This window comes from Chenopodium quinoa, unplaced genomic scaffold (genome assembly GCF_001683475.1).
Source record: "Chenopodium quinoa cultivar QQ74 unplaced genomic scaffold, ASM168347v1, whole genome shotgun sequence".
Classification (NCBI taxonomy): domain Eukaryota; kingdom Viridiplantae; phylum Streptophyta; class Magnoliopsida; order Caryophyllales; family Amaranthaceae; genus Chenopodium; species Chenopodium quinoa.
In genome coordinates this window covers 7,489,833-7,516,734 of record NW_018743574.1, presented here as the reverse complement: position 1 = coordinate 7,516,734, position 26,902 = coordinate 7,489,833, and the positions used below count along the sequence as shown (strand labels likewise).

At 35.0% G+C, this 26,902-nt stretch overlaps 2 protein-coding genes, 1 long non-coding RNA gene and 1 pseudogene across 3 annotated transcripts; 2 read left to right on the top strand and 2 right to left on the bottom strand.

Annotated features, from left to right (window-relative positions):
- The first annotated feature begins 4,501 nt into the window (after nt 1-4,501).
- LOC110682447 (beta-glucosidase BoGH3B-like) lies at nt 4,502-8,168 on the top strand. Its single transcript, XM_021858789.1, has 9 exons — nt 4,502-5,318; nt 5,535-5,739; nt 5,820-5,910; nt 5,987-6,105; nt 6,210-6,453; nt 6,554-6,658; nt 6,771-6,953; nt 7,064-7,268; nt 7,402-8,168. Exons 1-9 carry the CDS (start codon nt 5,069-5,071, stop codon nt 7,914-7,916), a joined length of 1,917 nt encoding a protein of 638 aa, XP_021714481.1. The 5' UTR covers nt 4,502-5,068; the 3' UTR covers nt 7,917-8,168.
- LOC110682450 lies at nt 7,595-11,912 on the bottom strand. The gene is made up of 3 exons (XR_002503415.1): nt 11,777-11,912; nt 10,099-10,189; nt 7,595-7,707 (listed from the first exon to the last, which is right to left on the bottom strand). It is a non-coding gene; the product is annotated as an uncharacterized LOC110682450 (long non-coding RNA).
- LOC110682448 (beta-glucosidase BoGH3B-like) lies at nt 8,638-12,441 on the top strand. Its single transcript, XM_021858790.1, has 9 exons — nt 8,638-9,024; nt 9,116-9,320; nt 10,089-10,179; nt 10,273-10,418; nt 10,528-10,771; nt 10,877-10,981; nt 11,116-11,298; nt 11,491-11,695; nt 11,799-12,441. The coding sequence occupies exons 1-9, from the start codon at nt 8,865-8,867 to the stop codon at nt 12,293-12,295; spliced, it is 1,836 nt and encodes a 611-aa protein (XP_021714482.1). The 5' UTR covers nt 8,638-8,864; the 3' UTR covers nt 12,296-12,441.
- A 506-nt stretch (nt 12,442-12,947) lies between these two features.
- LOC110682449 lies at nt 12,948-16,919 on the bottom strand (annotated as a pseudogene).
- Nucleotides 16,920-26,902: the final 9,983 nt, after the last annotated feature.

Genomic DNA, 26,902 nt, shown 5'->3' with positions numbered 1-26,902 from the left:
GGTCCTCAGGGGGAGAATTTGAGTGATGACCTTAGCTGGTTGACATATCCAAAAATGGTGAACCCAGATCCTACAACACAAGTAGGCAATACCACCGATGCTACCCCAGAAACAGTAGTCCCACTTCCTCTTCAGTCTCCACCAGATCCGCCAAATGAGCATCCATCTGATGACATTCCATCATCAGAAGAGGTACCATCTGAAAGCTCTCCTGTTTCCTACAATATGCCTGAAATTAATCCTGTCTCCAATGAAAGTGAACAAAACAGGTATGAGTTACCTCCTAGAAGTACGAGAGAAGTTCCACCAAGGAGATATGATCCTGAATATGAGGACCAACGGTCGAGATATCCAATCGAAATAATTAGCACTGAAAATCTGTCCAGCACATCCATAGCTTTCAATGCCTCTTTATACTCCGCAGACATTCCAAAGAATGTGGAGGAAGCTGTCAAGAATGAAAAATGGAAGCAGGCTATGGAAGAAGAGTATCAAGCCCTACAGAAAAACAAGACTTGGGAGAAATGCATCTTACCAAAGGGGAAGAAGAAGGTGGGATGTAGATGGGTATTCTCCATCAAATACAGAGCAGATGGAACTATTGAGAGATACAAAGCACGACTGGTTGCTAAGGGATACACTCAGACATATGGAATAGACTACTCAGAAACTTTCTCTCCTGTAGCCAAAATTGACACGATACGAGTTCTGTTTTCTGTAGCTGCAAACAAGGAATGGCCTCTGTACCAGTTTGATGTGAAAAATGCCTTCCTTCATGGAAGCATTGACGAGGAGGTGTATATGGAGGTACCTCCTGGATATTCTCATGATTTTAGAGATAAGGACGGATGCAGATTGAGGAAGGCTCTCTATGGACTAAAACAGTCTCCTAGGGCGTGGTTCGGAAGATTCACAAAAGCTATGAAGAAGTTTGGATATAGGCAAAGTAATTCCGATCATACTTTATTTCTGAAGAAAGAAAAAGAGAAAATTACCTGTTTAATCATCTATGTAGATGACATGATTATTACAGGAAATGATGAAGAGGAGATTGCAGACTTAAAGGGAAAATTATTTCAGGAATTTGAGATGAAAGATTTGGGCAACCTCAAATACTTTCTTGGCATAGAGGTCTTGAGATCAAAGCAAGGGATCTTCATTCACCAGAGGAAATATATTCTTGACCTTCTGGCAGAAACAGGAATGCTTGGTTGCAAACCAGCTGAAACTCCGATTGTGGCAAATCATGGCCTTCAAATTCTTGAAGGTGCAAAATTGACTAATAAAGAGCAGTATCAAAAGATTGTGGGAAAACTTATTTACTTAGCTCACACAAGACCAGACATAGCCTATGCAGTAGGGGTAGTGAGCAGATTCATGCATCTTCCACAAGTACAACACATGACAGCAGTAATGAGGATTTTGAGGTACCTAAAGGGTACAAGTAGTACTGGGATTTACTTTGACAAGAATGATCACCTAGATCTAATTGCGTACACGGACGCAGATTGGGCAGGAGGTCGTGATGGTAGAAAATCCACCTCTGGATACTTCACCCTAGTAGGAGGTAATTTGGTCACCTGGAGAAGTAAGAAACAGAAAGTAGTGGCTTTGTCAAGTGCAGAGGCAGAATTCAGAGGTATTGCAAAAGGGATAACTGAAATCTTATGGATCCGGAAACTTATGAGTGAAATTGGTTTTCCACAAAAAACAGCATGCAAACTCTTTTGTGATAACAAAGCAGCAATAAGTATCTCAGAAAATCCAGTTCAACACGACAGAACGAAGCATGTTGAGATAGACAGACACTTCATAAAAGACAAATTGGAAGATAAGATAATTAAACTTCCATTTGTGAGATCAGGAGATCAGTTAGCTGATATCCTGACAAAAGCTGTCAACAGTGAAGCATTCGATGAGGCATTACGCAAGTTAGGCATTGGAGCACCGAATGCCCAACTTGAGGGGGAGTGTAGAAATAACCATAATTAGTTCCTTAATCAAAGGGACTAAATATTAACCAATTTAGTCTGCAAATATTTAGGCTGTAATCTTGGTAGTAGTTGCCTAATTTACAGGATACTTCTGTGTATAAATATTTGTACTATCACAAGCAATAAATACACAAAAAAAAATTACAAACCCTATTCCGCGTTATTTTTCTCTATATTCTTCAATCTCAAACGTTCTGTTTTAAACTTTAACTTGGTTATCAATAGAACATGTTAAGCTGATTGAAAAGCATATAGATTTTCCATCATGTCATGCAATTTCCCTTAAAATGTGCCCAAATGTAACACAGTACATAGTCTAGTGGTGATCACCTCTATCTATATGCTTTGCAGACAGAGAAAGATGGTAACGAGGCTGGGAGCAGCAGCAGCAGCAGGAGCGGTAGCAGCAGGCGAGGAGGTAGGCATCATGGTGGCGGGGGGCATTGGAAGCCTGCATTGCAGACCATCTCTGAAGTATGAAGTTGAGAATTAATCACCCTTTTCTTCTCTGCTTGACAACTACACATTTAATTACAATCAGTTTGGCTTTATATTTGAACTACAGTCTACAGGACTAAAGTAATTGGGTGTTCCAGTTATTTTGTACTTGTATCATGCAAGTAGTATACTAGTTGTATACTATATTAATATTAAACCTGTTAGTTGTTCTGTATCTTGGAAGATATACTATGTGGTATGTGCTACTTTTGCTGGCCAAAATCAGGATGTCTTATGCTGCTATGCTATTGTTTTCTTCAATTATTTGTCTTAGGAAATTTGTCAGGGTGAGGGTAAGGGATAGCTCAAGTGGTTAAAGTTTCCTTCCTGATCATCGATTCTCATCCCCGCCCTTGAAGCTCTCTAAATACCAAAAAATAAAAAAGGGAATTCGTCAGGGTGCGTGATGATTTCAATTGGATTTAGCTTGTGGAGTTTATATATATAAAAAAATGGATTAGGCTAAGCTTTTGTATAAAATCCTGTGCCCAACCCGTAAAATAATGTTGGGTTTTTTGGGCTTTTCAATCTGGAATTCGATTTTGAACTAAAAATATGTGTTTAGGCTTGTCTAAACTTGTATTTTTTCTAAACCAAGTTGGATTAGGCTAATGGGTTGGGCCTTTGATGATCACCTCTAGATTTAAAACATTTGAATATATGATATGAGTAAGAAAATTAACCTTTTGATTATGTTGTTGAGTGCTAGGCCAGTAAGAAAAACCTTTTGCTTATGTTATTGAGTCCTAGGCCACCTAGGTGGTTAAAATGTTAGACATTTATGCATAAATTGAACACACATAAAGGATAAACTAATATGAAACCTTATTTATATGTTACTCCATACCTCCTAACAACAAAATACGAACTTACAAAGTATTGTAAGGAGTATCAATCAAGGGTTTCAAGGCCTTTGTTATCAACTGAAATTTATTTATAATTCCGCGAAAGCTTTAACTCTTACTTTGTAGTCCGTATAATATTTGAGCTTGCCAAAATAATTTTCCAATTGAAATTGCGTTTGTCAATGTTCTGGCAAGAGTGGTAACAAGCGCAAAAGCGTTGCGTACTGATTACTGAAGCTTTCTAAGCCAGGACCCAGCTTTGTAGTTTTAGGTAGTCGATTAATTTAGACGACCAGCACTTGTTTACGGAATTAAAGATAACTGGAGTAAAGAAAGAGAAAAACAACACTGAAAATGATACTCCGTACATTGTTTTTGTTACGTATGATCTACGATTTTATCCAAAAATAGGTAGAGACACCACCTAAATTATCCTAGTCAAAATGGTATTTATTTTCCCTCTCCTCTCATCTCATCTTGTATAAAAACTAGAATAGACCCGGTCTACAATAAATTATTGTAAACCCTACCTTCTAGTATACCATACGAATGTGATATCGCTCAAAAAGTAAATTTATCATTATAAAAAGTATCAAATAGTAAATTACATCATTCAAAAGATGATTTTTAAATTTTATCATCCTAAAGATAATTATATAATCTCATTAAATGGTTTAATATGAGATCAAAATATAACTCACAAAAAGATAATTATATCATCTAAAAAAGTGATTATATCATCCAGAATGTGATTATATTATTTGAAAGTGTCAAATTTTGGGTTTACAATAATTTATTGTAGACCGGGTCCATACAAGACCAATTACTCGTCTTGATCTGGCTAGCTGACCACGCAACATAAATCACTATCTACTAGAGTTAGTCACTTGGTCTTTAAAAAAAATTGAAGCCATGTATTCCATTTGTGTAAAAATTGTTGACTTTACAAGTTTTCTATTTTTGAAAACCTTACAAGTTGACATTTTGGAGTGAGGGAAGGATAAGAGAATTCATCTACAAAGTGCCCCGCAATTGATCCAATTTGGGGTTTAGATCGATTTTATTGGTTTGGTTTAAGTTCGGTCCAAGCATAACTAGTCTTGTCTTATTAAATCTAAAATTTTGATCTTTATTCTAGTCCTATTCAGTCCTAGATTGTTAGAGATTTGCAAATTTGGATGGTGTTCTCCTTATCACTAGACCAAATGTAGCTTCTCGTAATAAATCCATTTTTTTTTTTAAAAAAACAACTTCCGTATATCTACTAAAGCTGACGTGGAAAATTAGATAAGTTTGTAGATACTGCTCAGCGAAGATTTTGGTAGTTGAAGAATGAAAGGGCAATCTTACAAATCTCTTTACTTTTCAAATTTAGCAGTTAAGTTCTTAAGTACAATTGAATGGTTTTTTTTTTTTTTTTTTTTAAGTAGTTGGGTCTAATTGTATAAATAAAATCGTGTCTGCTTAAACTCTCCAATAATAATTGCATATTTTTATTGAAATAAAATTGCATTGGACATAGCTGGCATTATTATTATCCTTTCCCTTTCCCAGGATAGTAATAGTTGTTGCCACATTATTAATCATAGAAATACCAACAATTTATATTATATTATATTGTACTATAGTGTAATAATCATTGTTAAATCTGTTTCTGGGATTTCCAGATTCAGAATTTTAGCTACAAAATTGAAGAAGAAAAGCTGCAGAAAGTTTAATCTTTCTTCAATAATGGTGGATTATCGAAAGATACTGTTTGGTTGGTGTTTGATCAATGTGTTGTTTATCTGGAGTTATACCTCGAGAGCGAGGTCAACGGCAATGGCCGAATCATTTATGAAATACAAAGATAAAAATCAAGCAGTTGAGGTTCGAGTTCAAGACCTTCTTAGTAGAATGACTTTGCAAGAGAAGATTGGTCAGATGACTCAAATCGATCGTTCTGTTGCTTCTTTTGAAGTCATGAAGAATTACTCTATAGGTAACTTTTTAAATTTTGTAACCCCGTTTATGTTATTACTTCTCAATTAGACATGTCAAATGGGTCGGTCATTTTTTATAAAAAAAATTCGCATTTTGGTCATGTTATATTGGGTTAAGTCGGGTTTTCACACCTTATTACAAGTCTAGTCAAGTTTGGGTCGGTCAATGTCTATATTTGGGTTTTATTTACGAAACATCATTTAATTATAAGCAGGGAGTACGTTGAGTGGGGGAGAAAGTGTGCCTTTTCGAGGAGCAACAGCTCGAGATTGGATAAACATAATCAATGAATTCCAGGAAGGTGCCTTGGCTAGTCGTCTGGGGATACCAATGTTTTATGGAATAGATGCTATTCATGGCAATGCCATTGTCTACAATGCCACTGTATTCCCCCATAACATTGGTCTTGGAGCTGCTAGGTAACTTGTTACCAATATGACACGAATTGTTATTGATCTTGATCGTTGAATATAATGTTAGTTACTTATGCTGAGTGTAGAGATGCAGAACTTATCAGGAAAATTGGTGCCGCGACTGCTTTGGAAGTCAGAGCTACAGGGATTTCATACGCGTTTGCTCCTTGTATAGCCGTAAGAATCTGCACAATTGCTTATATATCTGCATCAATATATTTGAAATTGAATGGTGTCTGACAATAATTCTCAGGTCTGTAGAGATCCAAGATGGGGCCGTTGCTACGAAAGTTACAGTGAGGATCCTCAGATTGTGCAGGAGATGACAGATATAATCTATCCTATAAAGGGCATACCTTATGTTGGAGGAAGGTATGCATTATGTTACATGAAGATATCATTTTCAGAAACACTGTTTCTCCTTGATCAGAACTTCTGCATCAGAATGTTGAAACAGAAAAATGTATTTGATGCAGGGACAAAGTAATAGCTTGTGCTAAGCATTATGTGGGTGATGGAGGGACAACTAATGGCATTGATGAGAGTAACACAGTTATAGATGCAGCTGGGTTGTTTAAAATTCACATGCCTGCCTACCTTGATGCAATTAACAAAGGTGTATCGACGATCATGGTCTCTTTTTCTAGTTTGAATGGAAAAAAGATGCATGCTAATCGGGATTTAATCACTGGTTATCTCAAGAACACACTCCAATTCAAGGTGACAAATCACTTACATAGCTGAATCACACTAATGCACTGTTTTTTCCCTCAAATATCTACCAATGTGATTTCTCATTAGTATTCTTTTAAACAAACAGGGGATTGTTATCTCAGATTGGGAGGGACTTGATAGGATGACTACTCCAAATCATGCCAACTTTACAAACTCTGTCTTGGCTGGAATTCGAGCTGGATTAGACATGGTTTGTGGCTTTTTAAGCATACTTCATCATTTCATTATTTTAGCACTTAGTTTTTGCTCCTTGCACCTCAAAGCACCTTCCAAATTGATGATGATGTTTGTTAAATGCACAGGTTATGCTCCCCTACAATTATACTGAATTCATGGACATACTTACCAACCTGGTTAAGAATGACTATGTTCCTATGGAACGCATTGATGATGCTGTGAGGAGAATTTTGCGTGTCAAGTTTATTATGGGTCTATTCGAAAACCCTATGGCTGATTTTAGTCTTATTAATGAGCTAGGAAGCCAGGTAACAGCCACATTTGCCAAACTGCATATCAGTCCCCTAATCATGTTATGTCATCTGCTGCTTCATTCTGAGCTTCCTTTCAGATTGACATTTCAATTTCAATTTTTCAGGCTCACAGAAACTTGGCAAGAGAGGCAGTAAGAAAATCTCTTGTACTGCTAAAGAATGGTAAAGAAGGAGATAGCCCATTACTACCCCTTCCTAAAAGAACATCAAAGATACTAGTAGCTGGTACCCATGCTCATAATTTAGGTTATCAATGTGGTGGATGGACAATTAGTTGGCAAGGATTTCTGGATAATAATGAAAATAGAGGTAAACAGAATTGTTCATTTAATAGTGATTTTATGATGACAATCTGATATTTTCTAATAACTTAAAGAATGATTCTATGTTCAAAAGATGAAAATAAACTGAAACATACCTTTTTTTTTTAAACATTGAGCAGGAACTACTATTCTGAATGCTGTAAGATCAGCTGTCCACCCAAGTACAGAAGTTGTATACAAGGAGGAGCCGGATAAAGAATTCGTGAACTCCAACAATTTCACTTATGCCATCATTGTAGCTGGTGAGCCCTCCTATGCAGAATGGCATGGAGATAGCCAGACACTCACGATGACTGAACCAGGCCCTGCAATTATCAGCAATGTCTGCAAGTCCATCAAGTGTGTTGTCGTTGTTATCTCTGGCCGCCCCATTGTCATTGAGCCTTACATGGACTCCATCGATGCCTTAGTTGCTGCCTGGTTGCCTGGTACAGAAGGTCAAGGAGTTACTGATATGCTATTTGGTGACTATGAGTTCACAGGAAAACTACCACGGACGTGGTTCAGAACAGTCAATCAACTGCCCATGAATGTTGGAGATCTGCACTATGATCCTCTTTTCCCTTTTGGATATGGCCTAACAACTAACAATATACGCTTATCAGTTACTAAGTCTGAGATTCAATATGAATGATAAGAATCCTGAATACTTGGCAAAAAAATCTACTATCTCGAAGAAGAGAAGCATTACTATACAGTCTATACTCTGTACTGGTTTGGTTACACTTAGGCTAATTGGCCAAGAATACAAAGTCAATGACAGGCTATACAGACATACAGAGACGAAAAAAATAAATTCTTTCTGCATATCTAATTTCACATGTGTATTGTGTAATGCTGAAGATTGCATTTTAAAAAAATAAAGAAGAACATGCACATTATCTTCTTTTGGGGTTCAAAAACCATGATCAGTGTCAACTGAATTTCACTTCAGTGCTAGAAGTACTCTGTATGAGCTCGGCATGGATTATGTAATTCCTTTATTTTTTGTAAGCTAAGGATACACTAGTTAATGACTATACTATACTCGTCAATATTGCTTCAAAAATTGTTGTTGATATGCAATTTTCTGACATTGCATAGCACAGCCATGATGTTCCAAAATATGGAGAGCTATCCTGCATATTATTGAGACTCCGATCCGGGACTAACCTTAGGAGTTAATTTAGCTAATACATCCAAGTAGTCCGGCTAATTGGAATTGCCTTGGGTATTAGTGTATTACTGCCCAAGACTTTAACCAACTAAAATAGCTAACATTCACATAGAGACAATCTGTACAGTTTAAAAATTTTCAGATCACTTTTGTTAGCGTGTGAGCCCAATCAATAATAGGACTTAGTTTATTGTATTATTATTTTATTATAAGAGGACTTAGTTCATTGTAAGAGTCATTTTTAAATGCTTGAAGTTCTGCCAATTATTGGGAATGTGAACGCCTATATTAGACTAAGAATGGTATTTCACTGTATTCAAATTTCTGTTTTCCCTTGCAAATTTGTAATTTGTAAATCCTCCATTACTGTAGAGTTTTAGTTTTTGTATTTAGGGAGTGATCCAAAATCAAAAGTCAACCTGATCAATGGCTGAAACATACATGAAATACAAAGATCAGCATGAAGCAATTGAAGTTAGAGTTGAAGACCTTCTTAGTAGAATGAGTTTGGAGGAAAAGATAGGTCAGATGACTCAAATCGATCGTGCTGTCGCCTCCTTTGATGTCATGAAGACTTACTCTATTGGTAACTTTTATCATGTTAAATAAGTTTTATTGTTTTCACCTGGTTATGTGAGTTAAAGCTTACTGGAGGCGATATATGAAAAATTACGCAGGAAGTGTGCTGAGTGGGGGAGACAGTCCGCCTTTTCCGAAAGCCACGGCTGAAGATTGGATCAACACAGTTAACAAATTTCAGGAAGGTGCCTTGGCTACTCGTTTGGGGATACCGATGATTTACGGAATTGATGCTATTCATGGCAATGCCATCGTCTACAATGCCACTGTATTCCCCCATAACATTGGCCTTGGAGCTGCTAGGCAAGTTGTTATCCTAGTTTTTTTTTTTCCGTGTTCACTTTTCATGTTTTTAGTTAGCCTTGATTTATTTATATTCTGAATGTAGATTTAAGAGTTAATAGGGGTATCCATTATTGGATTAAAACCAAAATTCAATCTAATATTCCAATCCAATTCAATTCAATTCAATCCGAACCAAATTATTAATTTAAATTGGATTCGAACTTTAAATAGGATTGGATCGTATCGGATTGATATTTTTTTGAAACTTCGGATTTTCGGTTTGGATTGAAATGGCCTTGTTAGGATCTAAAAAATCTGAAATATAAAACCGTGATTTTTCAAATAAAGATTGTTTACATTAATTACATAAAACTATGTTTTTAATTACATTTATCTTAAAATTATTATTTCAATTAGACATGTCAATTTGGGTCAAATTTCGGGTTGTTTGGTTCATTACAAAATATGATAAATGGGTCAAATCGGATCGATTTTGGGTCATTTGGGTTGAGTCGGATCAGGGTTCGGGTTCTCTCTCAGTAAGTAGGGTTAGGAATTGACAGATTTAATTTTCAATACTTGTATTAAATCATGTACACCTATGTTCAGGGCACCCCTCCACCCTAGTATTACACAATAAAGCCCCTGGGACATCATTGCTAATGCAAACATTCAAAATGGAATGATAAAACAGCTATATATCTTTATTAATGTACCTCTCCACAACAAAACACTATCTTAATGATGCTGATAGACAAAAATGTTAATTGCTTATGCTGAGTGTAGAGATCCAGACCTTATTAGGAGGATTGGTGCTGCAACTGCACTGGAAGTTAGAGCTACAGGGATTCCATACGTCTTTTCTCCTTGTGTTGCCGTGAGTATCACTGCAGAAAGTTCATTTATTTGTATAAGTATCTTTCCAGATGGAAGAAAATTTGTCTGACAAATGGTAGATTATGATTCACAGGTCAGTAGAGATCCAAGATGGGGCCGCTGCTACGAGAGTTATAGTGAGGATCCCCAGATTGTGCAGGAGATGACTGAGATAATCTATGGTTTACAAGGAGTAAACCCTAAAGGATCTCAGAATGGCATTCCTTATGTTGGGGGAAAGTATGCAGACTATGCACCATATTACATGAATAAATGACATTTTTCCACTCTCATCTTTCACCTATCAGAACAATCAGTATTTTAACTCGAATTATATATGTTGATACAGGGACAAAGTTGTAGCTTGTGCTAAGCATTTCGTGGGTGATGGGGGGACAACAGAAGGCCTTGATGCAAGTAACACAGTTGTGGACACTGCTGAGTTGTATAAAATCCACATGCCTGTCTATCTCGACTGTATCAGCAAAGGGGTGTCAACAATTATGATCTCCTATTCTAGCTTAAATGGAGAAAAGATGCATGCCAATCGTACCCTTGTCACAGACTATCTCAAGAACACTCTCCAATTCAAGGTAAAGTAACACTTCCATAATTAATTCGCGCTATGCACAATACTTATTTCCCAAAACTCCATCAATTTAATTCTCTCATTAATCGGAATTATATTGAACAAGTAGGGGTTTACTATCTCTGATTGGGAGGGACTTGATAGGATGACTACTCCTTATCATGCAGACTATACATACTCTGTTTTGGCTGGGATTCAAGCTGGAATAGACATGGTTAGTGTTTTCCAAGCAAACTTTATCATTATCCTCTATCTAGTCTCTGGCTAACATTTATGGCACTAGTAATAATTTGCACCTCAAAGATGCCCGTTTTGACATTGCATAATGGTATAATGTTACATTTACAGGTAATGGTTCCTTTTAATTTTACTGAATTTATAGACACTCTTACCAATCTGGTGAAGAACAAATCTATTAGTATGGGGCGTATTGATGATGCTGTGAAGAGGATTCTGCATGTCAAGTTCATAATGGGTCTATTTGAAAATCCTATGGCCGATTTTAGTCTGGTTAATGAGCTTGGAAAACAGGTAACAGCGACATTTGACAAACATGCTTGTATTTGTATATTACAGTGAATACAGTCCGTTAATTATGTTAAGAAGTACGTTTTAAAAGAGTTTCAAGGGAAAATGAAGCATAAGGTTCACATCATTGGGTGTCATTTGCAGGCTTTAGTCTAAGATTCCTTTTAGACTGATGTTTCATATTTTACTATGCAGGCTCACAGAGACTTGGCAAGAGAGGCGGTAAGAAAATCTCTTGTACTCCTAAAGAATGGTAAAGAAGGAGAAAGTCCATTATTGCCCCTTCCTAAAAGTGAGTCAAAAATACTTGTAGCTGGTACTCATGCTCATAATTTGGGTTACCAATGTGGTGGATGGACAACTACTTGGCAGGGATTTTCAGGAAATGATGGTACCAGAGGTTAGCTTAAATGATGAATTGAGTTTAAATCTTTTGATTATTTTCTAAAAATGCCATATAGAATGTTTCTATGAAACATACCTTTTTTTTCTACATTGAGCAGGAACAACAATTCTGGATGCTGTGAAATCTGCTGTCTACCCAAGTACAGAAGTTGTATACAAGGAGAACCCAGACGAAGATTTCATCAAGTCCAACAACTTCACTCATGCCATCATTGTTGTAGGTGAGCTTCCCTACGCAGAGATGCATGGTGATAGCCAGACGCTCAAGATGATAGAACCTGGACCCACTGTGATCAGCAATGTCAGTGGGTCCGTCAAAAGTGTTGTTGTTGTTATCTCTGGCCGCCCCCTTTCCATCGAGCCTTACATTGCCCCCGTCGATGCCTTGGTTGCAGCATGGTTGCCTGGTACAGAAGGCCAAGGAGTGGCTGATCTGCTGTTTGGTGACTATGAGTTCACTGGAAAGCTGCCAAGGACATGGTTCAAAACTGTTGATCAGCTCCCCATGAATGTTGGAGATCCACACTATGATCCTCTTTATCCCTTCGGATTTGGTCTGACAACAAATGCAATAGGCTTATCAGCGACTAAGTAAGACATTCAATATGAATGATAACAGACCAAAATGTTGGACTGACAGCATAGTCTATAGGGAGACTTGAAGGAAATATATCTTATTCTCTTAGTAAGAAAAAGAAGTGAATGTGTGAAATAAAGCCCTTAAAGGTTTTCTTGTGAAAATTACTCCCAGTTTATTACTATTGCAAATGATTTTCTTCAACTTAGAACATCAGTGGCAGCTCTACCAAATATCTTAAAAGATAACAAAGTTTTAGATTTCTGTAAACAACATCCACCAACAAGTTTATAAAAAAGCAAAGTTCAACTTCCCTGAGTTCGAAGCCCTGACCTATGGCCTCATAAACTAGGAAAACTGGGAAAGAGTGCTTCCATTTGATCTCTTGAAAATTTTCCTTGCAGTAATTCCCCTGAACGCCTCGAGTACAGAGTTGAAACCATTCGTCATCCTTCAAGAACTTCAAGAAAACTAAACACCTAAGAACATTTCTTGGAATGGCATTGCTGATTTATCACCAGGGAAGGCAGTTTCTACAACTTATAAAAACACACAATCCTAAGTAGATGTCTAGACTTCTACAGAAAAACTGATAAAATTTGCCGTTCTCTGTGATACATCTGAACCACCAATGGCAGCATGAAAATCACCACAAAAGGCACAAATTCAATGTAGAAAAACCGAAATGTAAAGGTGTAGCATATAAATTGGTAAATTCACAGATAGTATGATCAATTAGTACATATCAAATGCTTGGATAGATAAAGTACGGCTACAAATTAACTGTCTCGCTCTTCTTTATTACACTACTCATCTGGAGGTACGAAATCAGGTGTGGTCGCTGAAGAAAAAATTGCATACCTCGGAAGCTACAAAAACAGTAAAATGTTCAACTTAGAAGAAATCATTTCATGCCATGCTCAAATCTATTTGTCAGAAAGGGCTTTGGACATAATAGTGAAGTTGCTCGCTTGTTGGATAATCCCACTGGAGTTGAAATTCTTTCCCTTCAAAAGTGCAGAATACCAATGTGCAGATAACTTAGGATATCTTTTTAGATCTGGATCATCCAAATCCACATAATAAATGCCAAAACCCCATTTATATCCTCCTCCTAGCTCGAACATATCCAAAAATGACCATAAGAAATACCCTCTTGTGTTTGATCCATTCCTTCAGTTCCGGGTTAAGAAAAAATTAGACATAAAGAGCATAAAAAGTTATTGCAAGTCACACACCTACTAGCAGCTAAATTGTTAGCCAATTCTTAATAGTCAGACATCATACCTCAATGCATCAAGCAAGTATCCTATAGAAGCATTAAGATATTCAACCCTTGATGTGTCTTGCAATGATGCACTACGCTCTGTTCGGTAACCTAAAAATTACAGGTGCAGTATTAGCAAATAGTGGTCAAGTGTAAAAGGCAATAGGTTCAATTTGTTGTATAAATTTTGAGAGGAGATAGAAGAACCATTTTCATGTATATAGAGAGGAGGATTTCCATATTGTTGTTTAAAATATTCCAAAACACCTTGTACACCCTGATAACTTGGATACAATTGGACCTGCTCTAGACCAAGGTCAGTTCTCACCCTTTCACCATCATTTCTATCTGCAGAAAGTAAACATTTGATTAGCACTAAGTTGAGCAACCTAGCATTTTAGCACTTATCTTAGAGATAAGATTACAAATTCCCAAAACCAGGCAAAAAATACTTTTGACAGAGAATACTAGAAATTGAGTCAACGAGTACTAAAACATACAGATAAGTTCGACTCCCCTGTCTGCATCAAAATCTCTAAGGTCCGCTGTGAGGTTGCTTGTGTTGTCTTTGACACCTATAGTTGTGTAGACATTCACTCCAATAAAATCGAAGGAGCTCTTCACTAGTTCAGATTCATGATCTGAGAAGGATGGAAGTTCCCACCCACTGACTTCTTCATCACGTCTGGATAATCACCAAACACCAGGGGATCCATAAACCTGATACAACATTGAAGATGTCGCAATAAGTACCACCACATTTTCAAAATAGAGATGAATAGCACTGGGAAACGAGCATAAGGTGGTAGCAGACACTAAATAAGCCATGATGATCTGAAGAAAAAAATTATGGCATATTGGACAAAGTTACAACATCACGCACCAACCAATCCTGAAATCGCGAGCTCTTTGAACCGCAAGTAAATCTTCTTCTATATTTGTTTCAGGAACACTTGACTCTGCATAGAGATTCAGACCTATAAAGCCATGTTGTTTTCCCTGCATGCATGTCATTCTATAGGTAAGTTCTAAGAAAGACAAATATCTCAATAGGTAACATGGTAGCACCACTTTCAGACTTCGGTGAGAAGAACCTGGTATGTTTTCCTATACAGCCTCACAACTGATGCATGTGCTAGCAACAAGTTGTGAGCAACCAGATATGGCTCAGTAGTAGAATTTCCTTTTGTACAAGACCCAAATGGCTCAGAACATATCTGAGGCGGAATTAATCCATGATCATAACCATATTCAGCAAACATATTGGGTTCATTGTATGTTGTCCGATACAAAACTCTATCACCAAACTCTCTGAAGCACACATTAGCATATGCTGTGAAGTCTTCCCTGCATCCGCATTTCACAAAGAGTGTTAAACCATGAGCTTTTGTTATATGCATAGCAAACAAAGGAGATAAAGTTTTAGATCAATACACAATCTGTTGGTTAACCCATCCTCCATAATTGTCTTCAAGTGCTTGAGGTATGTCCATATGCTGCAAAACCATGTGTGGTTGAATTCCTAAATATTTATGGACTAGTAAAGTTTTCATATATATTGGTGGACCCAAATTCTGAAGAAATTTTGATAATTACCGTGAAAAATGAGTTCGTTGAGAAGATTGTTGTAATATTCTACAGCTTTTAGATTGACAGGTCCTTTTCCATCTGGGATTTAAAAATCAGGAAGAAAGGATTTGTGCTAGAACAAAGAAACACTGCATTAACATATTGGATAGCTACAAAAGGACATATTGTACTTGGGATCAGTCTTGACCAAGAGATGGAGAACCTATATGCATCTAAACCCGTATCTACCATTAGCTGGACATCTTCCTGGGAAATAACATCAATATTTTATAAAAAAAATAAAAATAGAAGATATATACTAGTAGTTTACTATATACAATGCAGAAGGAAGATGATGCTGATCATATATTAGCCAAAGGGATTATATCTTGTCAAATGAACAATCATAGAGCATGCCTCAAGTGAAAATGAAGCACATTATATGGAAACTTTCATAGCATGGCTATGACAGTCATTTTAAGTCAGAATAAATGACATAAACGTGAGAAAATCATCATGCAACTTTAGTGATTTACATACTAGAAAGTAAGCTCTTGTTTGAGATAAAATTTTCTGAAACAAATGGTGAGTAGATAATGAAACAGAAAATTATAAACATTGCAGCCACTAAGGAAAAGAAAAAAAAAAAAAAAAAAAAAAAAAAAAAAAAAAAAAAAAAAAAAAAGTAGAATCAACACTACAAAATTTAGGTAAATGACCTTGTACATGTGATATTGATCGCATGCTATATCCCCAGTATATCCATCCACATAACCTGAAACAATGGAATGCACTAATGCGACATCGATAGCGTCTTATAAACACGGTCACTAATCCAAGCCTTAGCTGCAAGTATGTATGACCCCACGGTAAAATGATTAAAATTATGGCACAACTTGAGCATTTTGCTATTATGAGTCCGGGGAACTAAAACTACTACTCCGTAGTCCGTACTATGTAGTATTTAAAACTCCCAATATACGGAAATAATAGTTGCATATACTAGTTTTGCATATACTAGTTTGAAATGCTCGAAAATAATTGTCTCATTTTACTATAAATCTATAATAGCTTGCCTAACATCCCTAAATACTTATTCAACCGTAAGCAATTGCTACTGGTGTAAATTAAACCCTTCAATCAGACAATAAAGAATAACTTACACTTACAGGACAATAAAATCACAAAAAACCCAGAATTTAAGTTTTCAAGAAAACCCAAAAATGAACACTGACCAGCATGAGCATAGGTGTCCCAAATACGGAGGGTCCTGCCATCTTCAAAAGCTGCGCCTTCAACCTGCATAAAACTCCATTAAAACTGTATTAGTAATGGTAATTGTATGAATGAGAGAGAGAGAGAATAAGGGGGTAACTTGATAAGCAGAAGAGCCGGAGCCAAAAATGAAATGAGAGGGGAAATCAGTTCTGCTGTAACTGTAACCCTTTACAGTTGAAGGAGGTTGCAGTAGCAGATAACCAATAATCAGGATCATGACCTTTAATAGTTCTTTCAGAAAACCATTAATCAAAATCATATCTTTCCCTTCAATTACAAACTCTACTTCAATGTGTTTATCTTTGAACAACCAAATTACAAATTGATTGTGAAATGTAAAGCACTAGTAAATCAAAAAGGTTGCACTTTGAGATACTACTATTCGACTAAATAGTCTTGTTTTGTCAATTATTTTGGCCATTGGTTCTCACCGCTAAATATGAGGTTATATACAATTATTGTTCAATTATTTTTTTGGTGGGGAAGGAGAAGGGCTCTGCCGCACCAGATCCTCTCACAGTTAATGTTATGAAGTATTATACAAGTATAAATGTATAATGTTATGAAAGTACGGAGTATTATATAAATATCATTAGACAATCATAAAGTCTAGTTTCATAACTTAATTTAGTTATAATTTTTCTAATATAGGATTAAAGATATTAATGGTCAAAGTTACGTTTTAGTAAATGTGCCGGTTAAACTGATACAAATATTAAAAAAAAAAATAGTGGGAGTATTTTTAACTTCTTATACATCTATCATTTTCCTTAAAAAAAACCATAAAATGATAAAATTATCTAAGTTACTTTTAGGGTCTGGTTACATTTACTTAGGGTCTGTTCTCTTACGTTGAAATTCAGTTCAGTACAGCTCAGTTCAGTTCAGTTCAGTTCAACTGAGTTCAGTTGTAATCCCCCGTATTTTTAAATATTTTATAAATGAAAATTTATTTTATTTATAATATTTATTTGTTATTTTTCATAATTTAATTTCAAAAGTTTCAAATTATTAATCTGGGTCGAAATTTATTTGAACAAATTATTTTATGCACCTTTATTCTACAATTTATGTCCAATCACACAAGCCTAACCCATTTGTTTACTTAATCGACCCATTATTTTTATGAGGCCCAATCTTCTTATTTACCCTACAATTCTCTCCTATAAATACCCCATGAATCCCTAAAAAATTTCCGGTTAGTCTTATTTTCTTTCTCCTTAGTTTTATTAATTTGTGTAATTATAATTATTGATTTATGGATTTTGATTTTATTGTTTGAAAGTAATTCAATTAGTATCAAGTTGTATTTTGATGATTAAACTTTATAATTTCAGATTTTATAAGTGTCATAATTTTCAGATTTTGTAAATTTTATAACCTAGGGTTTTTAATTATTGAAAATCATGATTTTAGGGTTTTTATGAACAATTGATCTAGGGCTTTTATAGTAATGATGTTTTGAAATTTTGGTGATTATAAGTACTAATTAGTTTAACTTAATTCCAGATTGTTTTGAACACTTAAATTCGTGTTTTAATTTTAAGATTTCCGTTCATTAATATTAATCCCGTTTTAATCCCGATCAGGTTCTGAACTCATCCGATTTTGACAAAAAAGTAGTGTTTTTCATGTGAAAACAACGTTTTAAGAAAGAATCACTACCTTTGGTAGTGTGCACCACCCTTTCGTGGCTAAATTCAGCCTCTAAATATGATTTTCGGGCAGTTTTTGATTTTAACGAAGTTTTTTTATACTTAAAATATTATCCTTGAGTTTGATTAATAAAATTAATTATGTTTAAAGTTAATTAAGCATAAATATATTTTTTTTTATTGAAGTTTTAAGTGCTGGAAATAGTTCCTAAGTACTACTTTTGATGTTTTATAAAAAGGATTTAATCACCCATTAAAAAGGGAGATTATTAGAGGTTTTTAAATAATTTTAATATTTTTATTAAACCTTACACTTGTTGTAATTTCATGTATAAGAGTGTATTTTAAGGTTTTTATGAAGAAAATTTAAAGAACTATATATAAGCCTTTAATTTTAACTAAATGGAGGGTTTTAAAGTGTTGTTTGATTTGGATTTTGAAGGTTTTAAATTAAGTTAGTGTTGCTGTAAATTTGATTGATTGGGTATTGACTGAGATGTTATTGTTTGGTTTAGGAGAGGAGTTTATTGAAGGTGATTTCTAGTTTTTAAGTGGCCAACCGAATTGTTTACACGAGGTACGTACATGTCTACTTCGTTGTAAGTAGTATCATGTTTAGGTACCAAACAAAAGAACTTAGTTTCATGATTAGAGAACACTTGGATGGAAATTGTTTGGTTATACATTTAATTAATTCATGTATTTATATTTATGAGGCATGTTTTGGTGAATTAATTATGCTTGTATGGAATTATGGATGCAAGTATGTTGAATTATATTGGATTAATTGTTTGTATGGAATGTTGATACAAGCATAATTTTATTGGATTGGTTTGTTAACCACATTTGGATTACTAAAGGATTGGAATTGAATGGTTTAATTGGAATGAATTTATTAATTATTCCACAAGGTTGTTATTTATTTTATTACTCAATCATGAATTGTTAGTATGTTGAGTAAAGGTGGATTAAGCCGAATGGCTAGGTGGGTTGACTATGTTCAACAATTTGGATAATTTAGAAGTTTAATGAAATTAAAGGTCAATTTGTGATGTGATCACCATTGTCCTAAATAAGATTAAAAATAAATTGATGTATGATTTTTATGTATGTTCTACTTGATTGAGTCGACTATTAATTAAATTCGTAATCACGTAAAGTGAAACATGGATGAGCAATAAAACTCTGGAAAGCGTGCACTTCTAGAGTATTGACAATTATGGGTTGGGGTACACGGTGGTAGCCCGTGGCTTTCCGAAGCTTGTTTGATCAATATGTCCTCTTCTCTTTTGGTATTTACATTTTTATTTTATAAAGAAAGTTAGATGGGATCCTAGACTAACTTTGTGAGAATGGAGTCGCGCCCATTCTTGCATCGCGCTAAACTTTTATTTTAAATGGTATTTGGGACCAAAATGATTTGGTGGATTGGAAAACCTCGTTTATTGCTTACTCCAAACTAAATTAATTAAATTAAATATAAAGAGTCGAGTGTTTGGAATTGATTAGAAAGTATGTTGAGTCAATTGAATTGTTCAAGTGTGGAGTCTTGATTAATGAATTCAAGTTGTATGTTTATTTACTTTAATTAGTTGAGCATGTCAGGTTTTGTGCGTTGTATCTTGTATGTACTCAGTTTTGCTGATTGCGTGCTTTTGTGTGTTTTCTTTTGGTCATGGCCTTCGCCTTTCAATGACCCTGTGATGATCCAATTATTACACTTGTATTATTGGGGAGCAGTATTGCACAGGTTAGCTTGATGATGTGAAGTTCGGTGATTTGACATACGCATTGTCAAGGGATTGGTGTGATTGAGAGTATTCGTTTTTTGTGTTGAACTTATTTATGTTTTACTATTTTAATTATGTTTTGGGATTTTGAATATTGGTTTGGTTTTAAATAAGGGCCTTATATGGTTCCAATTTGTAAGCTTTGACTTATTGATTTTCTAAATTATGTTATTTTAAAGACTTAAGTTTGATTTTCCGCTGCGATACTTTGATAAAGCCTTAACGTTTGAACACGTGGCGGTAGCACGCCAGTAGTTCTCTTGAATATTGTTCAGGGTCCTCACAGGTTTAAAGAGAGAATTATTGGGGTGTTACATCAGTCCATGAGAACAGACCCTTAATTTGAGTTCAATTTTGTTCAGCTCCAATAAGTTAGTTCAATTCAATTCAGTTCAGCTCCAATCAATTCAATTCAGTGTTGTTCATTTCAGCTCCTAATATCCCTCTCTCATAAAATATTCATTTCAGGTTAGTTTGGTTCAGCTCAGTTCCAATCAATTCAATTCAGTTCAGCTCTAATCGGTTCAGTTCAGTAAATATGAATAGACCGTTAATTTAAATATTTTACAATAAAAATTAACGTAAATCTGGCTTTTTTTTAACACTTACTAGTTGTTGGCCCGCACGCTACGCGCGCGGTCCCCCAACGTGATTTTGTTTAGGTAATTAGTGTATAATTAGTCGTAGTGTATTTATTAATGTAAGTGAATTTGCTTATAGTATATAATGTGTAGGTATAGAAGTTAGAGTGGGGATTATTAGAAGGCTTGCATAAGGCATATGCACATGTTAGTAAGTTTATGTGCATTGGTTAATCATGGAGCATTGAGTTGGCTCCAAAAGCAAACTAAAAGAATAGATATTCGACTCCCAACAGTAGGAAAATTAGGTGCAGCACAATCTCTAGTACAAACTTTGTCTATTAGCTATTAATATATTTACAATGTTGTAATTGCTTTATAATTACTTAATTATTGATCTATGAGAATCACATTACATAATTACTACTAAATACTAATCTAAAGGGTGCAGCTATAACGACTCCTCGTTGTTCATAGCTTATCTTCTTCCTATGCCCTACTCAGTACTGCCTGTAAATTCTGCTCCTTATGATACTGCAACCACAAACAAATACAACACGATGAATTGGTTGTCAAAGATCAATTTTTAATAGCTCCAAACAATGACCCCTACTGAATTATTTGAACCAATCTCAAACAATATCCAAAATTACATGGCTCGAACAAAAAATGACCCAACTTGAGCTAAAAGTTAGTAAGTATATCATTGATAAACAATCATAAGAATCTACTTAGAAAAACGAATATGACTTGGGCCAAAATTAAACAAGGTGAGTAAATCACCAAAATTTGCCCCAAAACACAGTGCCTACGCTAAATAATCCCTTTTTTAGCATTCTAGTTCTAACAATCATAATTCATGACAATAATGAGGCCATCAAAAACTTTTCTTATTAGAAAAGCAAAGGGATTACCTGCTTTGCTTCCTTTCTTTCTCAATTACATCCTGTTATAATAAGAAACAATTGTTAGATAAATTATAGGTGGGAACTATGGTAGTAAAAATACGTGCTTGAAGAGAAAAAAAAAAACGTTGAATTCAACAGGATACACAAGTTATTAACAGGACCAATCATTCGGAACAAAACCACATTGTTTATAAATCATGTCAATATCAAGATTAAGTACTTGCTAAAGCTAGGATTTGAGAAAAAAAAGTATAACGGTTGTTGCCAAAAAAATTAAAATGGACATTATTCACAAAACAATTTGACTATCATTATTTTTTTTATTTTTTTTTATAGAGCACATATTCACAACCAGAAGTATCTAAATTAAAATTGGGTCGTGCAAGGCATTATGTTTGATGAAAAATTGATAATTCACACCAACTGCTTACATAAACATTATGCTTAATGAGAGCTCTGTAGTCTGTACAGGGTTAGGCTCATCATTAGTGAACATCATAGCATCATAATCTTCCACTAAGATGAGAGCAAAGAATAAAATTGGGTAATTTGATGACCTTCATATATATTTGATGACGGGTAATTTTTAAACCTTTGCTACTTACTGTGTGAGTATGATTAGTGTCGAATCCATATCACTTGTTTTTGAGAAAGTTATATGTTACTACCACTTTCATCTAACACACAGAGAACACTTATACACTCCATATCACTCGCTCTCTCTACCAGCTTTACTTCTCTTTCCCCGTACTCTTTCTATCACTCAAGTCTTTATGGTGTTGCAAATTTTAAGTCTTTTAACACTTTTGTTTATTGCTTCCTGGTTATATAATTGACCTCCTCAAGTGCTCCTTATCTCTTTTCCTTCTTTCTCTCACATTGTCACTGTCACATATTGGGCCCTATCTCCCTCTACTCCTTTTGTTCCCTCATCATCAGCTCCTCCCTTACCTCCTCTTGCTTCCTATTCTTCTCTCTTCTATTGTGGTATTGATAATTGAGTTCGTCCTAATTGCTCCCTCACCCTTTCTCGCACCTTTTTTTCATCTCCCTCTCATTTATCTTATATGTCGTGGTTATTAAAGTTCGTTCTAATTGCTTCCTTATCCTTCCTCATCGCTCCTCTTATTTATCTTATATTGTCATTAAGATATTCACTTTTATAATTTATATTTTTGTCATGTCATTAAAAAGATATTATATTGTATAACAGTCTCCTAAAAAAGCTGTAATTGTCACGACTTTTCTCTGCCTAGTATCCTTGACGACCTCGAACTTTCTTTAACATCTTAGCCATCACATAGTCACCTTTTTTTTTGTTTTTTTCTCTCTTCTTATTCCTTTCTCATTCTCTTCCTTTCCTGTTTCTCTTAATCCTTATTCTTCTCCCCCCCCTCGCCCGCTCTTTATCTCTGTCACACTCTTAAATGGTTTTAACATTTTTTTTGTAATCATAGTCCTACGCCCATATCTCTTGATTTTGAGAAAGTTATATGTTACTACCACTTTCATCTAACACACAGAGAACACATATACACTTCATATCACTTGCTCTCCCTACCAGCTTTACTTCTCTTTCCCCGTACTCTTTCTATCACTCAAGTCTTTATGGTGTTGCAAACTTTAAGTCTTTTAACACTTTTGTTTATTGCTTCTTGGTTATATAATTGACCTCCTCAAGTGCTCCTTATCTCTTTGTCTTCTTTCTCTCACATTGTCACGTCACATATTGAGCCTTATCTCCCTCTACTCCTTTTGTTCCCTCATCATCAGCAACTACCTTACCTCCTCTTGCTTCCTATTCTTCTCTCTTTTTTCACTCTTCTATTGTGGTGTTGATAATTTAGTTCGTCCTAGTTGCTCCCTCACCCTTTCTCGCACCTTTTTTTCATCCCTCCTCTCATTTATTTTATATGTCATGGTTATTAAAGTTCGTCTTAATCGCTCTCTCATCCTTCCTCATCGTTCCCCTTATTTATCTTATATGGTTATTAAGATATTCACTTTTATAATTTATATTTTTTTCATGTCATTAAAAAGATATTATGTCGTATAACAGTCTTCTAAAAAAGCTGTAATTGTCACGACTTTTCTCTCCCTAGTATTCTTGAGGACCTCGATCTTTCTTTAACATCTTAGCCATCATATAGTCACCTTTTTTTTTCTTTTTTTTTTTTTCTTTTTTTGCTCTCTTCCTTATTTCTTTCTCATTCTCTCCCTTTCCTGTTTCTCTTGATCCTTATTCTTCTCTCCTCCCCTCTCTCGCCCACTCTCTATCTTTGTCACACTCTTAAATGGTTTTAACATTTTTTCTGCAATCATAGTCCTACGCCCCCACCCCCCACCCCCCCACCCCAATGAAATGAAAACCCTTTGTATGGCATGGAAATTGAGCTAAATGCACAGAAAATTTCAGTCTAAGTGCATAAATAAACAATACTCGTACTATTTAATGGTTTTAACATTTTTAGTAATCGTAGTCCATTGTGATATCGTCCCTCGCCTCTCAATGAAATGGAAACCCCTTGAACGGAAATTAAGCTGAATTCACATTAAATATTAAATGCATCGGTCTAAGTGCATATATTAACAATACCTAAATCCCAAAATGCAAAGTCACCAAAATAAATACCAAAAAAAAAACAAGATTAATGGACTAAACATAAATAAACAGAGTAAGATACCTCTCAAAGTATTCAAGGATACCGAAAACTGAAGGCCTGAAGAACAAGAAACTCGCCTAATGCTGCTCTTTCTCTGGCTGTTAGCCTTTTCATTTCAGCTCTGGACCTTTTCACCTCAGTTTCCATTTACTTCCCATCTTCCCTGGTTATTCTTTTCACAAACAAAGCAAAAATCATCTGAAAAAAACAATCATAATTGGATTTTTACATGAAAATAAATCCCGCTCAAAATAAGTGACCTTTGTATAATCAAATACTCCCTCCATCCCCAAATGATAGTCTCTTATGGGCAAAAATCACGGGAATTAAGAAACTTAAATAAAAGTAGTAAAATTACATTGAAAAGATAAATATAGTATGTAAAATAGTAGAGAGAGAAAGTAATAAAAGTATATTGAAAAACAAAATTTACATGGGAAAGTTAAATTTGCACAAATATTGTTTAATTGGAGGGAATTTTCATAAAAAAATGATATTAATGGTACTTGAAAAAAGCAAATGGGACTATCTTGATTTCCTGCACAAACATATTATTATTAAACCAACTTGTTATGATAATCTTATATCTCTATTATTTCAGCTAAAAAAAAGGTAATTCAATAATTAAGCAGGAACAGTCAAAAGGATAAAGGATGTCATCAAATCATCATGAGATTTAAAACTCATCAGGTTCCTGCTTCTATAAGAAGTGCAGACAGTACAAAACACACAAACAATATAAGTATTTGACATCAAAGGTGAGAATATAATCCTAAAACTTACTTAAGTCTTTCTCTACTTGTTTAGTTTTCCCTTCTTCTTGCAGCTTCCTATATCTTTCATGAGCCCTCTCTATTTTTCCAACTCCTCCCTAAAAATTGAATACATATGATAGTAATAATATGAATAGTGTCGCCATCTTCTCTCAAACTAACTCAAAATCATGCATTAGATATAACCAACTAATAACATCATTTTAAGTTAAGCAGATTTTCTTTCCAACCGATAAATCTAGGCTGGTTGCTGCAAAGTGTTACAAACATGCCAAGCTTCATACACGAGGTGGTAGTTTATATAACCACACAACATTCTCATGAAACTTAGTCCCAATCTTGTATATGAGATGCCTACTTCAATCAAATTTTGATCGGACAATGTCATTCAAAGGATAAGGTGATAAGCACATGAATATTAAAAAATATATATGACTTGATTATACGGACCACCATAGGACACACCTGCAAGGCTGCAAATTCCTGTCAACCAATTTAATGGCTTTTGATAGCCTAACTTTAAGATCAATGGAATCCAACATACGTAGCCGCTCCTCGAAGCTTATTTCAAAACTTTGCAACAAATATATCTGCCAGTTTGTGTTCAGTGACAGATTCTTGAAGAACTTTTTGTCTTCCCACCAGTCTTTTGTTTCTGAAGACATGAAAGCATAAGTTTAGCACCTAACTGCATACTTTTTGAACAAAAAGAAAAATTTAAAAGGGAAAAAAAAAAACAGATTCTATCTCCATAATAGATTTTTACTGACTTATTAACCATGATTTTACATAACACATGTGTATGTATGATTCTAATTTAATATTATATGTCGAGGTATAGTTTTCGTATCTTGTCTATGATGGATGTTGAATTATACGGTTTCAATGTGGTTCAGAAATGGACAAAGCAGAGCAAGACCTTGATTTCGTCTCATTAGCTCACCAGTTCAAAGCGACTACCATAGGTGAAGTATATGGTTAATTAGTTATGATATATTTTGGTTTGTGCAAACTTAGAATATAGAGAAAAGGACAGAGAGAAAGTGAGAAAAGGGAGAAAGAGAGATATGGAGAGGAAGGAAGACGGGAAGAGAATACGAACCATGGTCAATGGGGGCAACTGTTATCACTGAAATCGTATGAGTATTAAAAAATAAGCAAATTTTGCCCATATCTAGGAGCTATAGACCAAACCTAATCAATCCCAAACTGCTAGAGCTATAGACCAAACCCAAAAACATAAGACCAAACCTTAGGAGTAAAAAAAAGAGGGAGTTAATAGGTAAATATGATAATGTAAAGCTAAAAGCATCTAATAATCACTAAGAGTAGTAAATTTAAATCTAATAATTGCCGCAGAATTCCAGACCAATGGGTGCTTTAAATTTGAAGAAAGAACAGTAATATTAACAGAAAGTTGAAGAGCAAGGGATTCTACCATTATAATTTCCACCAGTTAACCTGCACAATTATCAGAACATTAATAGGTTAATGCTTGGCTACATATACCAACTTTGCTACTACAACATCCAAAGACAAGTGTGAATGATTTCACTTAGATTTCACAAAAAGAACAATTAAAGGAGGAGAACCCCTTCATATCATTGTGACAACATCATTACTTGATGACTCACACACTCACACTACTAATTTCTTTTTTGAGGGGGTGTATGGTGGGGATGAAGGGGCCAGCAATGGAATAAAAAGTCCAACTAAACAAAAGGATGCCAAAATAATTATATGCATAAACTAAATCCCGGTCAAGGTCAAATCCCAAAAACAAAAATGTATAAGCAAAATCAATTAAAGCAACCAGAATTCTTCTTGATTTGGATAAGAGCATGTAAGCCAAAAAGATAAAATCAAACCTTCAAGACACCCATCTCAAGCCCTTCTAAGTGCCTGAATCCAAGTATTCTTACTCAGACATCAATCCCTTCTCTATAAGACTACTCAAGCTTATGGACGTCTTTATCAGCCACGTCAGAAATCTGTAGAAATGAATCACCCTTGGCATCCAATGTATACATAGATAGCTTTTAGAAATATAAGAAAAAAGAAATACATACCGTCATACATGGAGGTGTAGGAGCCGGAGACGATGGGATTTCAAGCAAAAGGCCCCAATCTTTATCTACTCT

What these genes read in the sequence shown, in the direction of transcription:
- LOC110682447 (XM_021858789.1), top strand. Translation starts at nt 5,069, where the DNA reads ATGGTGGATTATCGAAAGATACTGTTTGGTTGGTGTTTGATCAATGTG. An exon ending in ATTGGTCTTGGAGCTGCTAG is followed by an intron (nt 5,740 to 5,819) that starts GTAACTTGTTAC and finishes TGCTGAGTGTAG; the next exon opens with AGATGCAGAACTTATCAGGA. An exon ending in ATACCTTATGTTGGAGGAAG is followed by an intron (nt 6,106 to 6,209) that starts GTATGCATTATG and finishes TATTTGATGCAG; the next exon opens with GGACAAAGTAATAGCTTGTG.
- LOC110682448 (XM_021858790.1), top strand. Translation starts at nt 8,865, where the DNA reads ATGGCTGAAACATACATGAAATACAAAGATCAGCATGAAGCAATTGAA. An exon ending in CATGAAGACTTACTCTATTG is followed by an intron (nt 9,025 to 9,115) that starts GTAACTTTTATC and finishes AAAATTACGCAG; the next exon opens with GAAGTGTGCTGAGTGGGGGA. An exon ending in ATTCCTTATGTTGGGGGAAA is followed by an intron (nt 10,419 to 10,527) that starts GTATGCAGACTA and finishes ATGTTGATACAG; the next exon opens with GGACAAAGTTGTAGCTTGTG.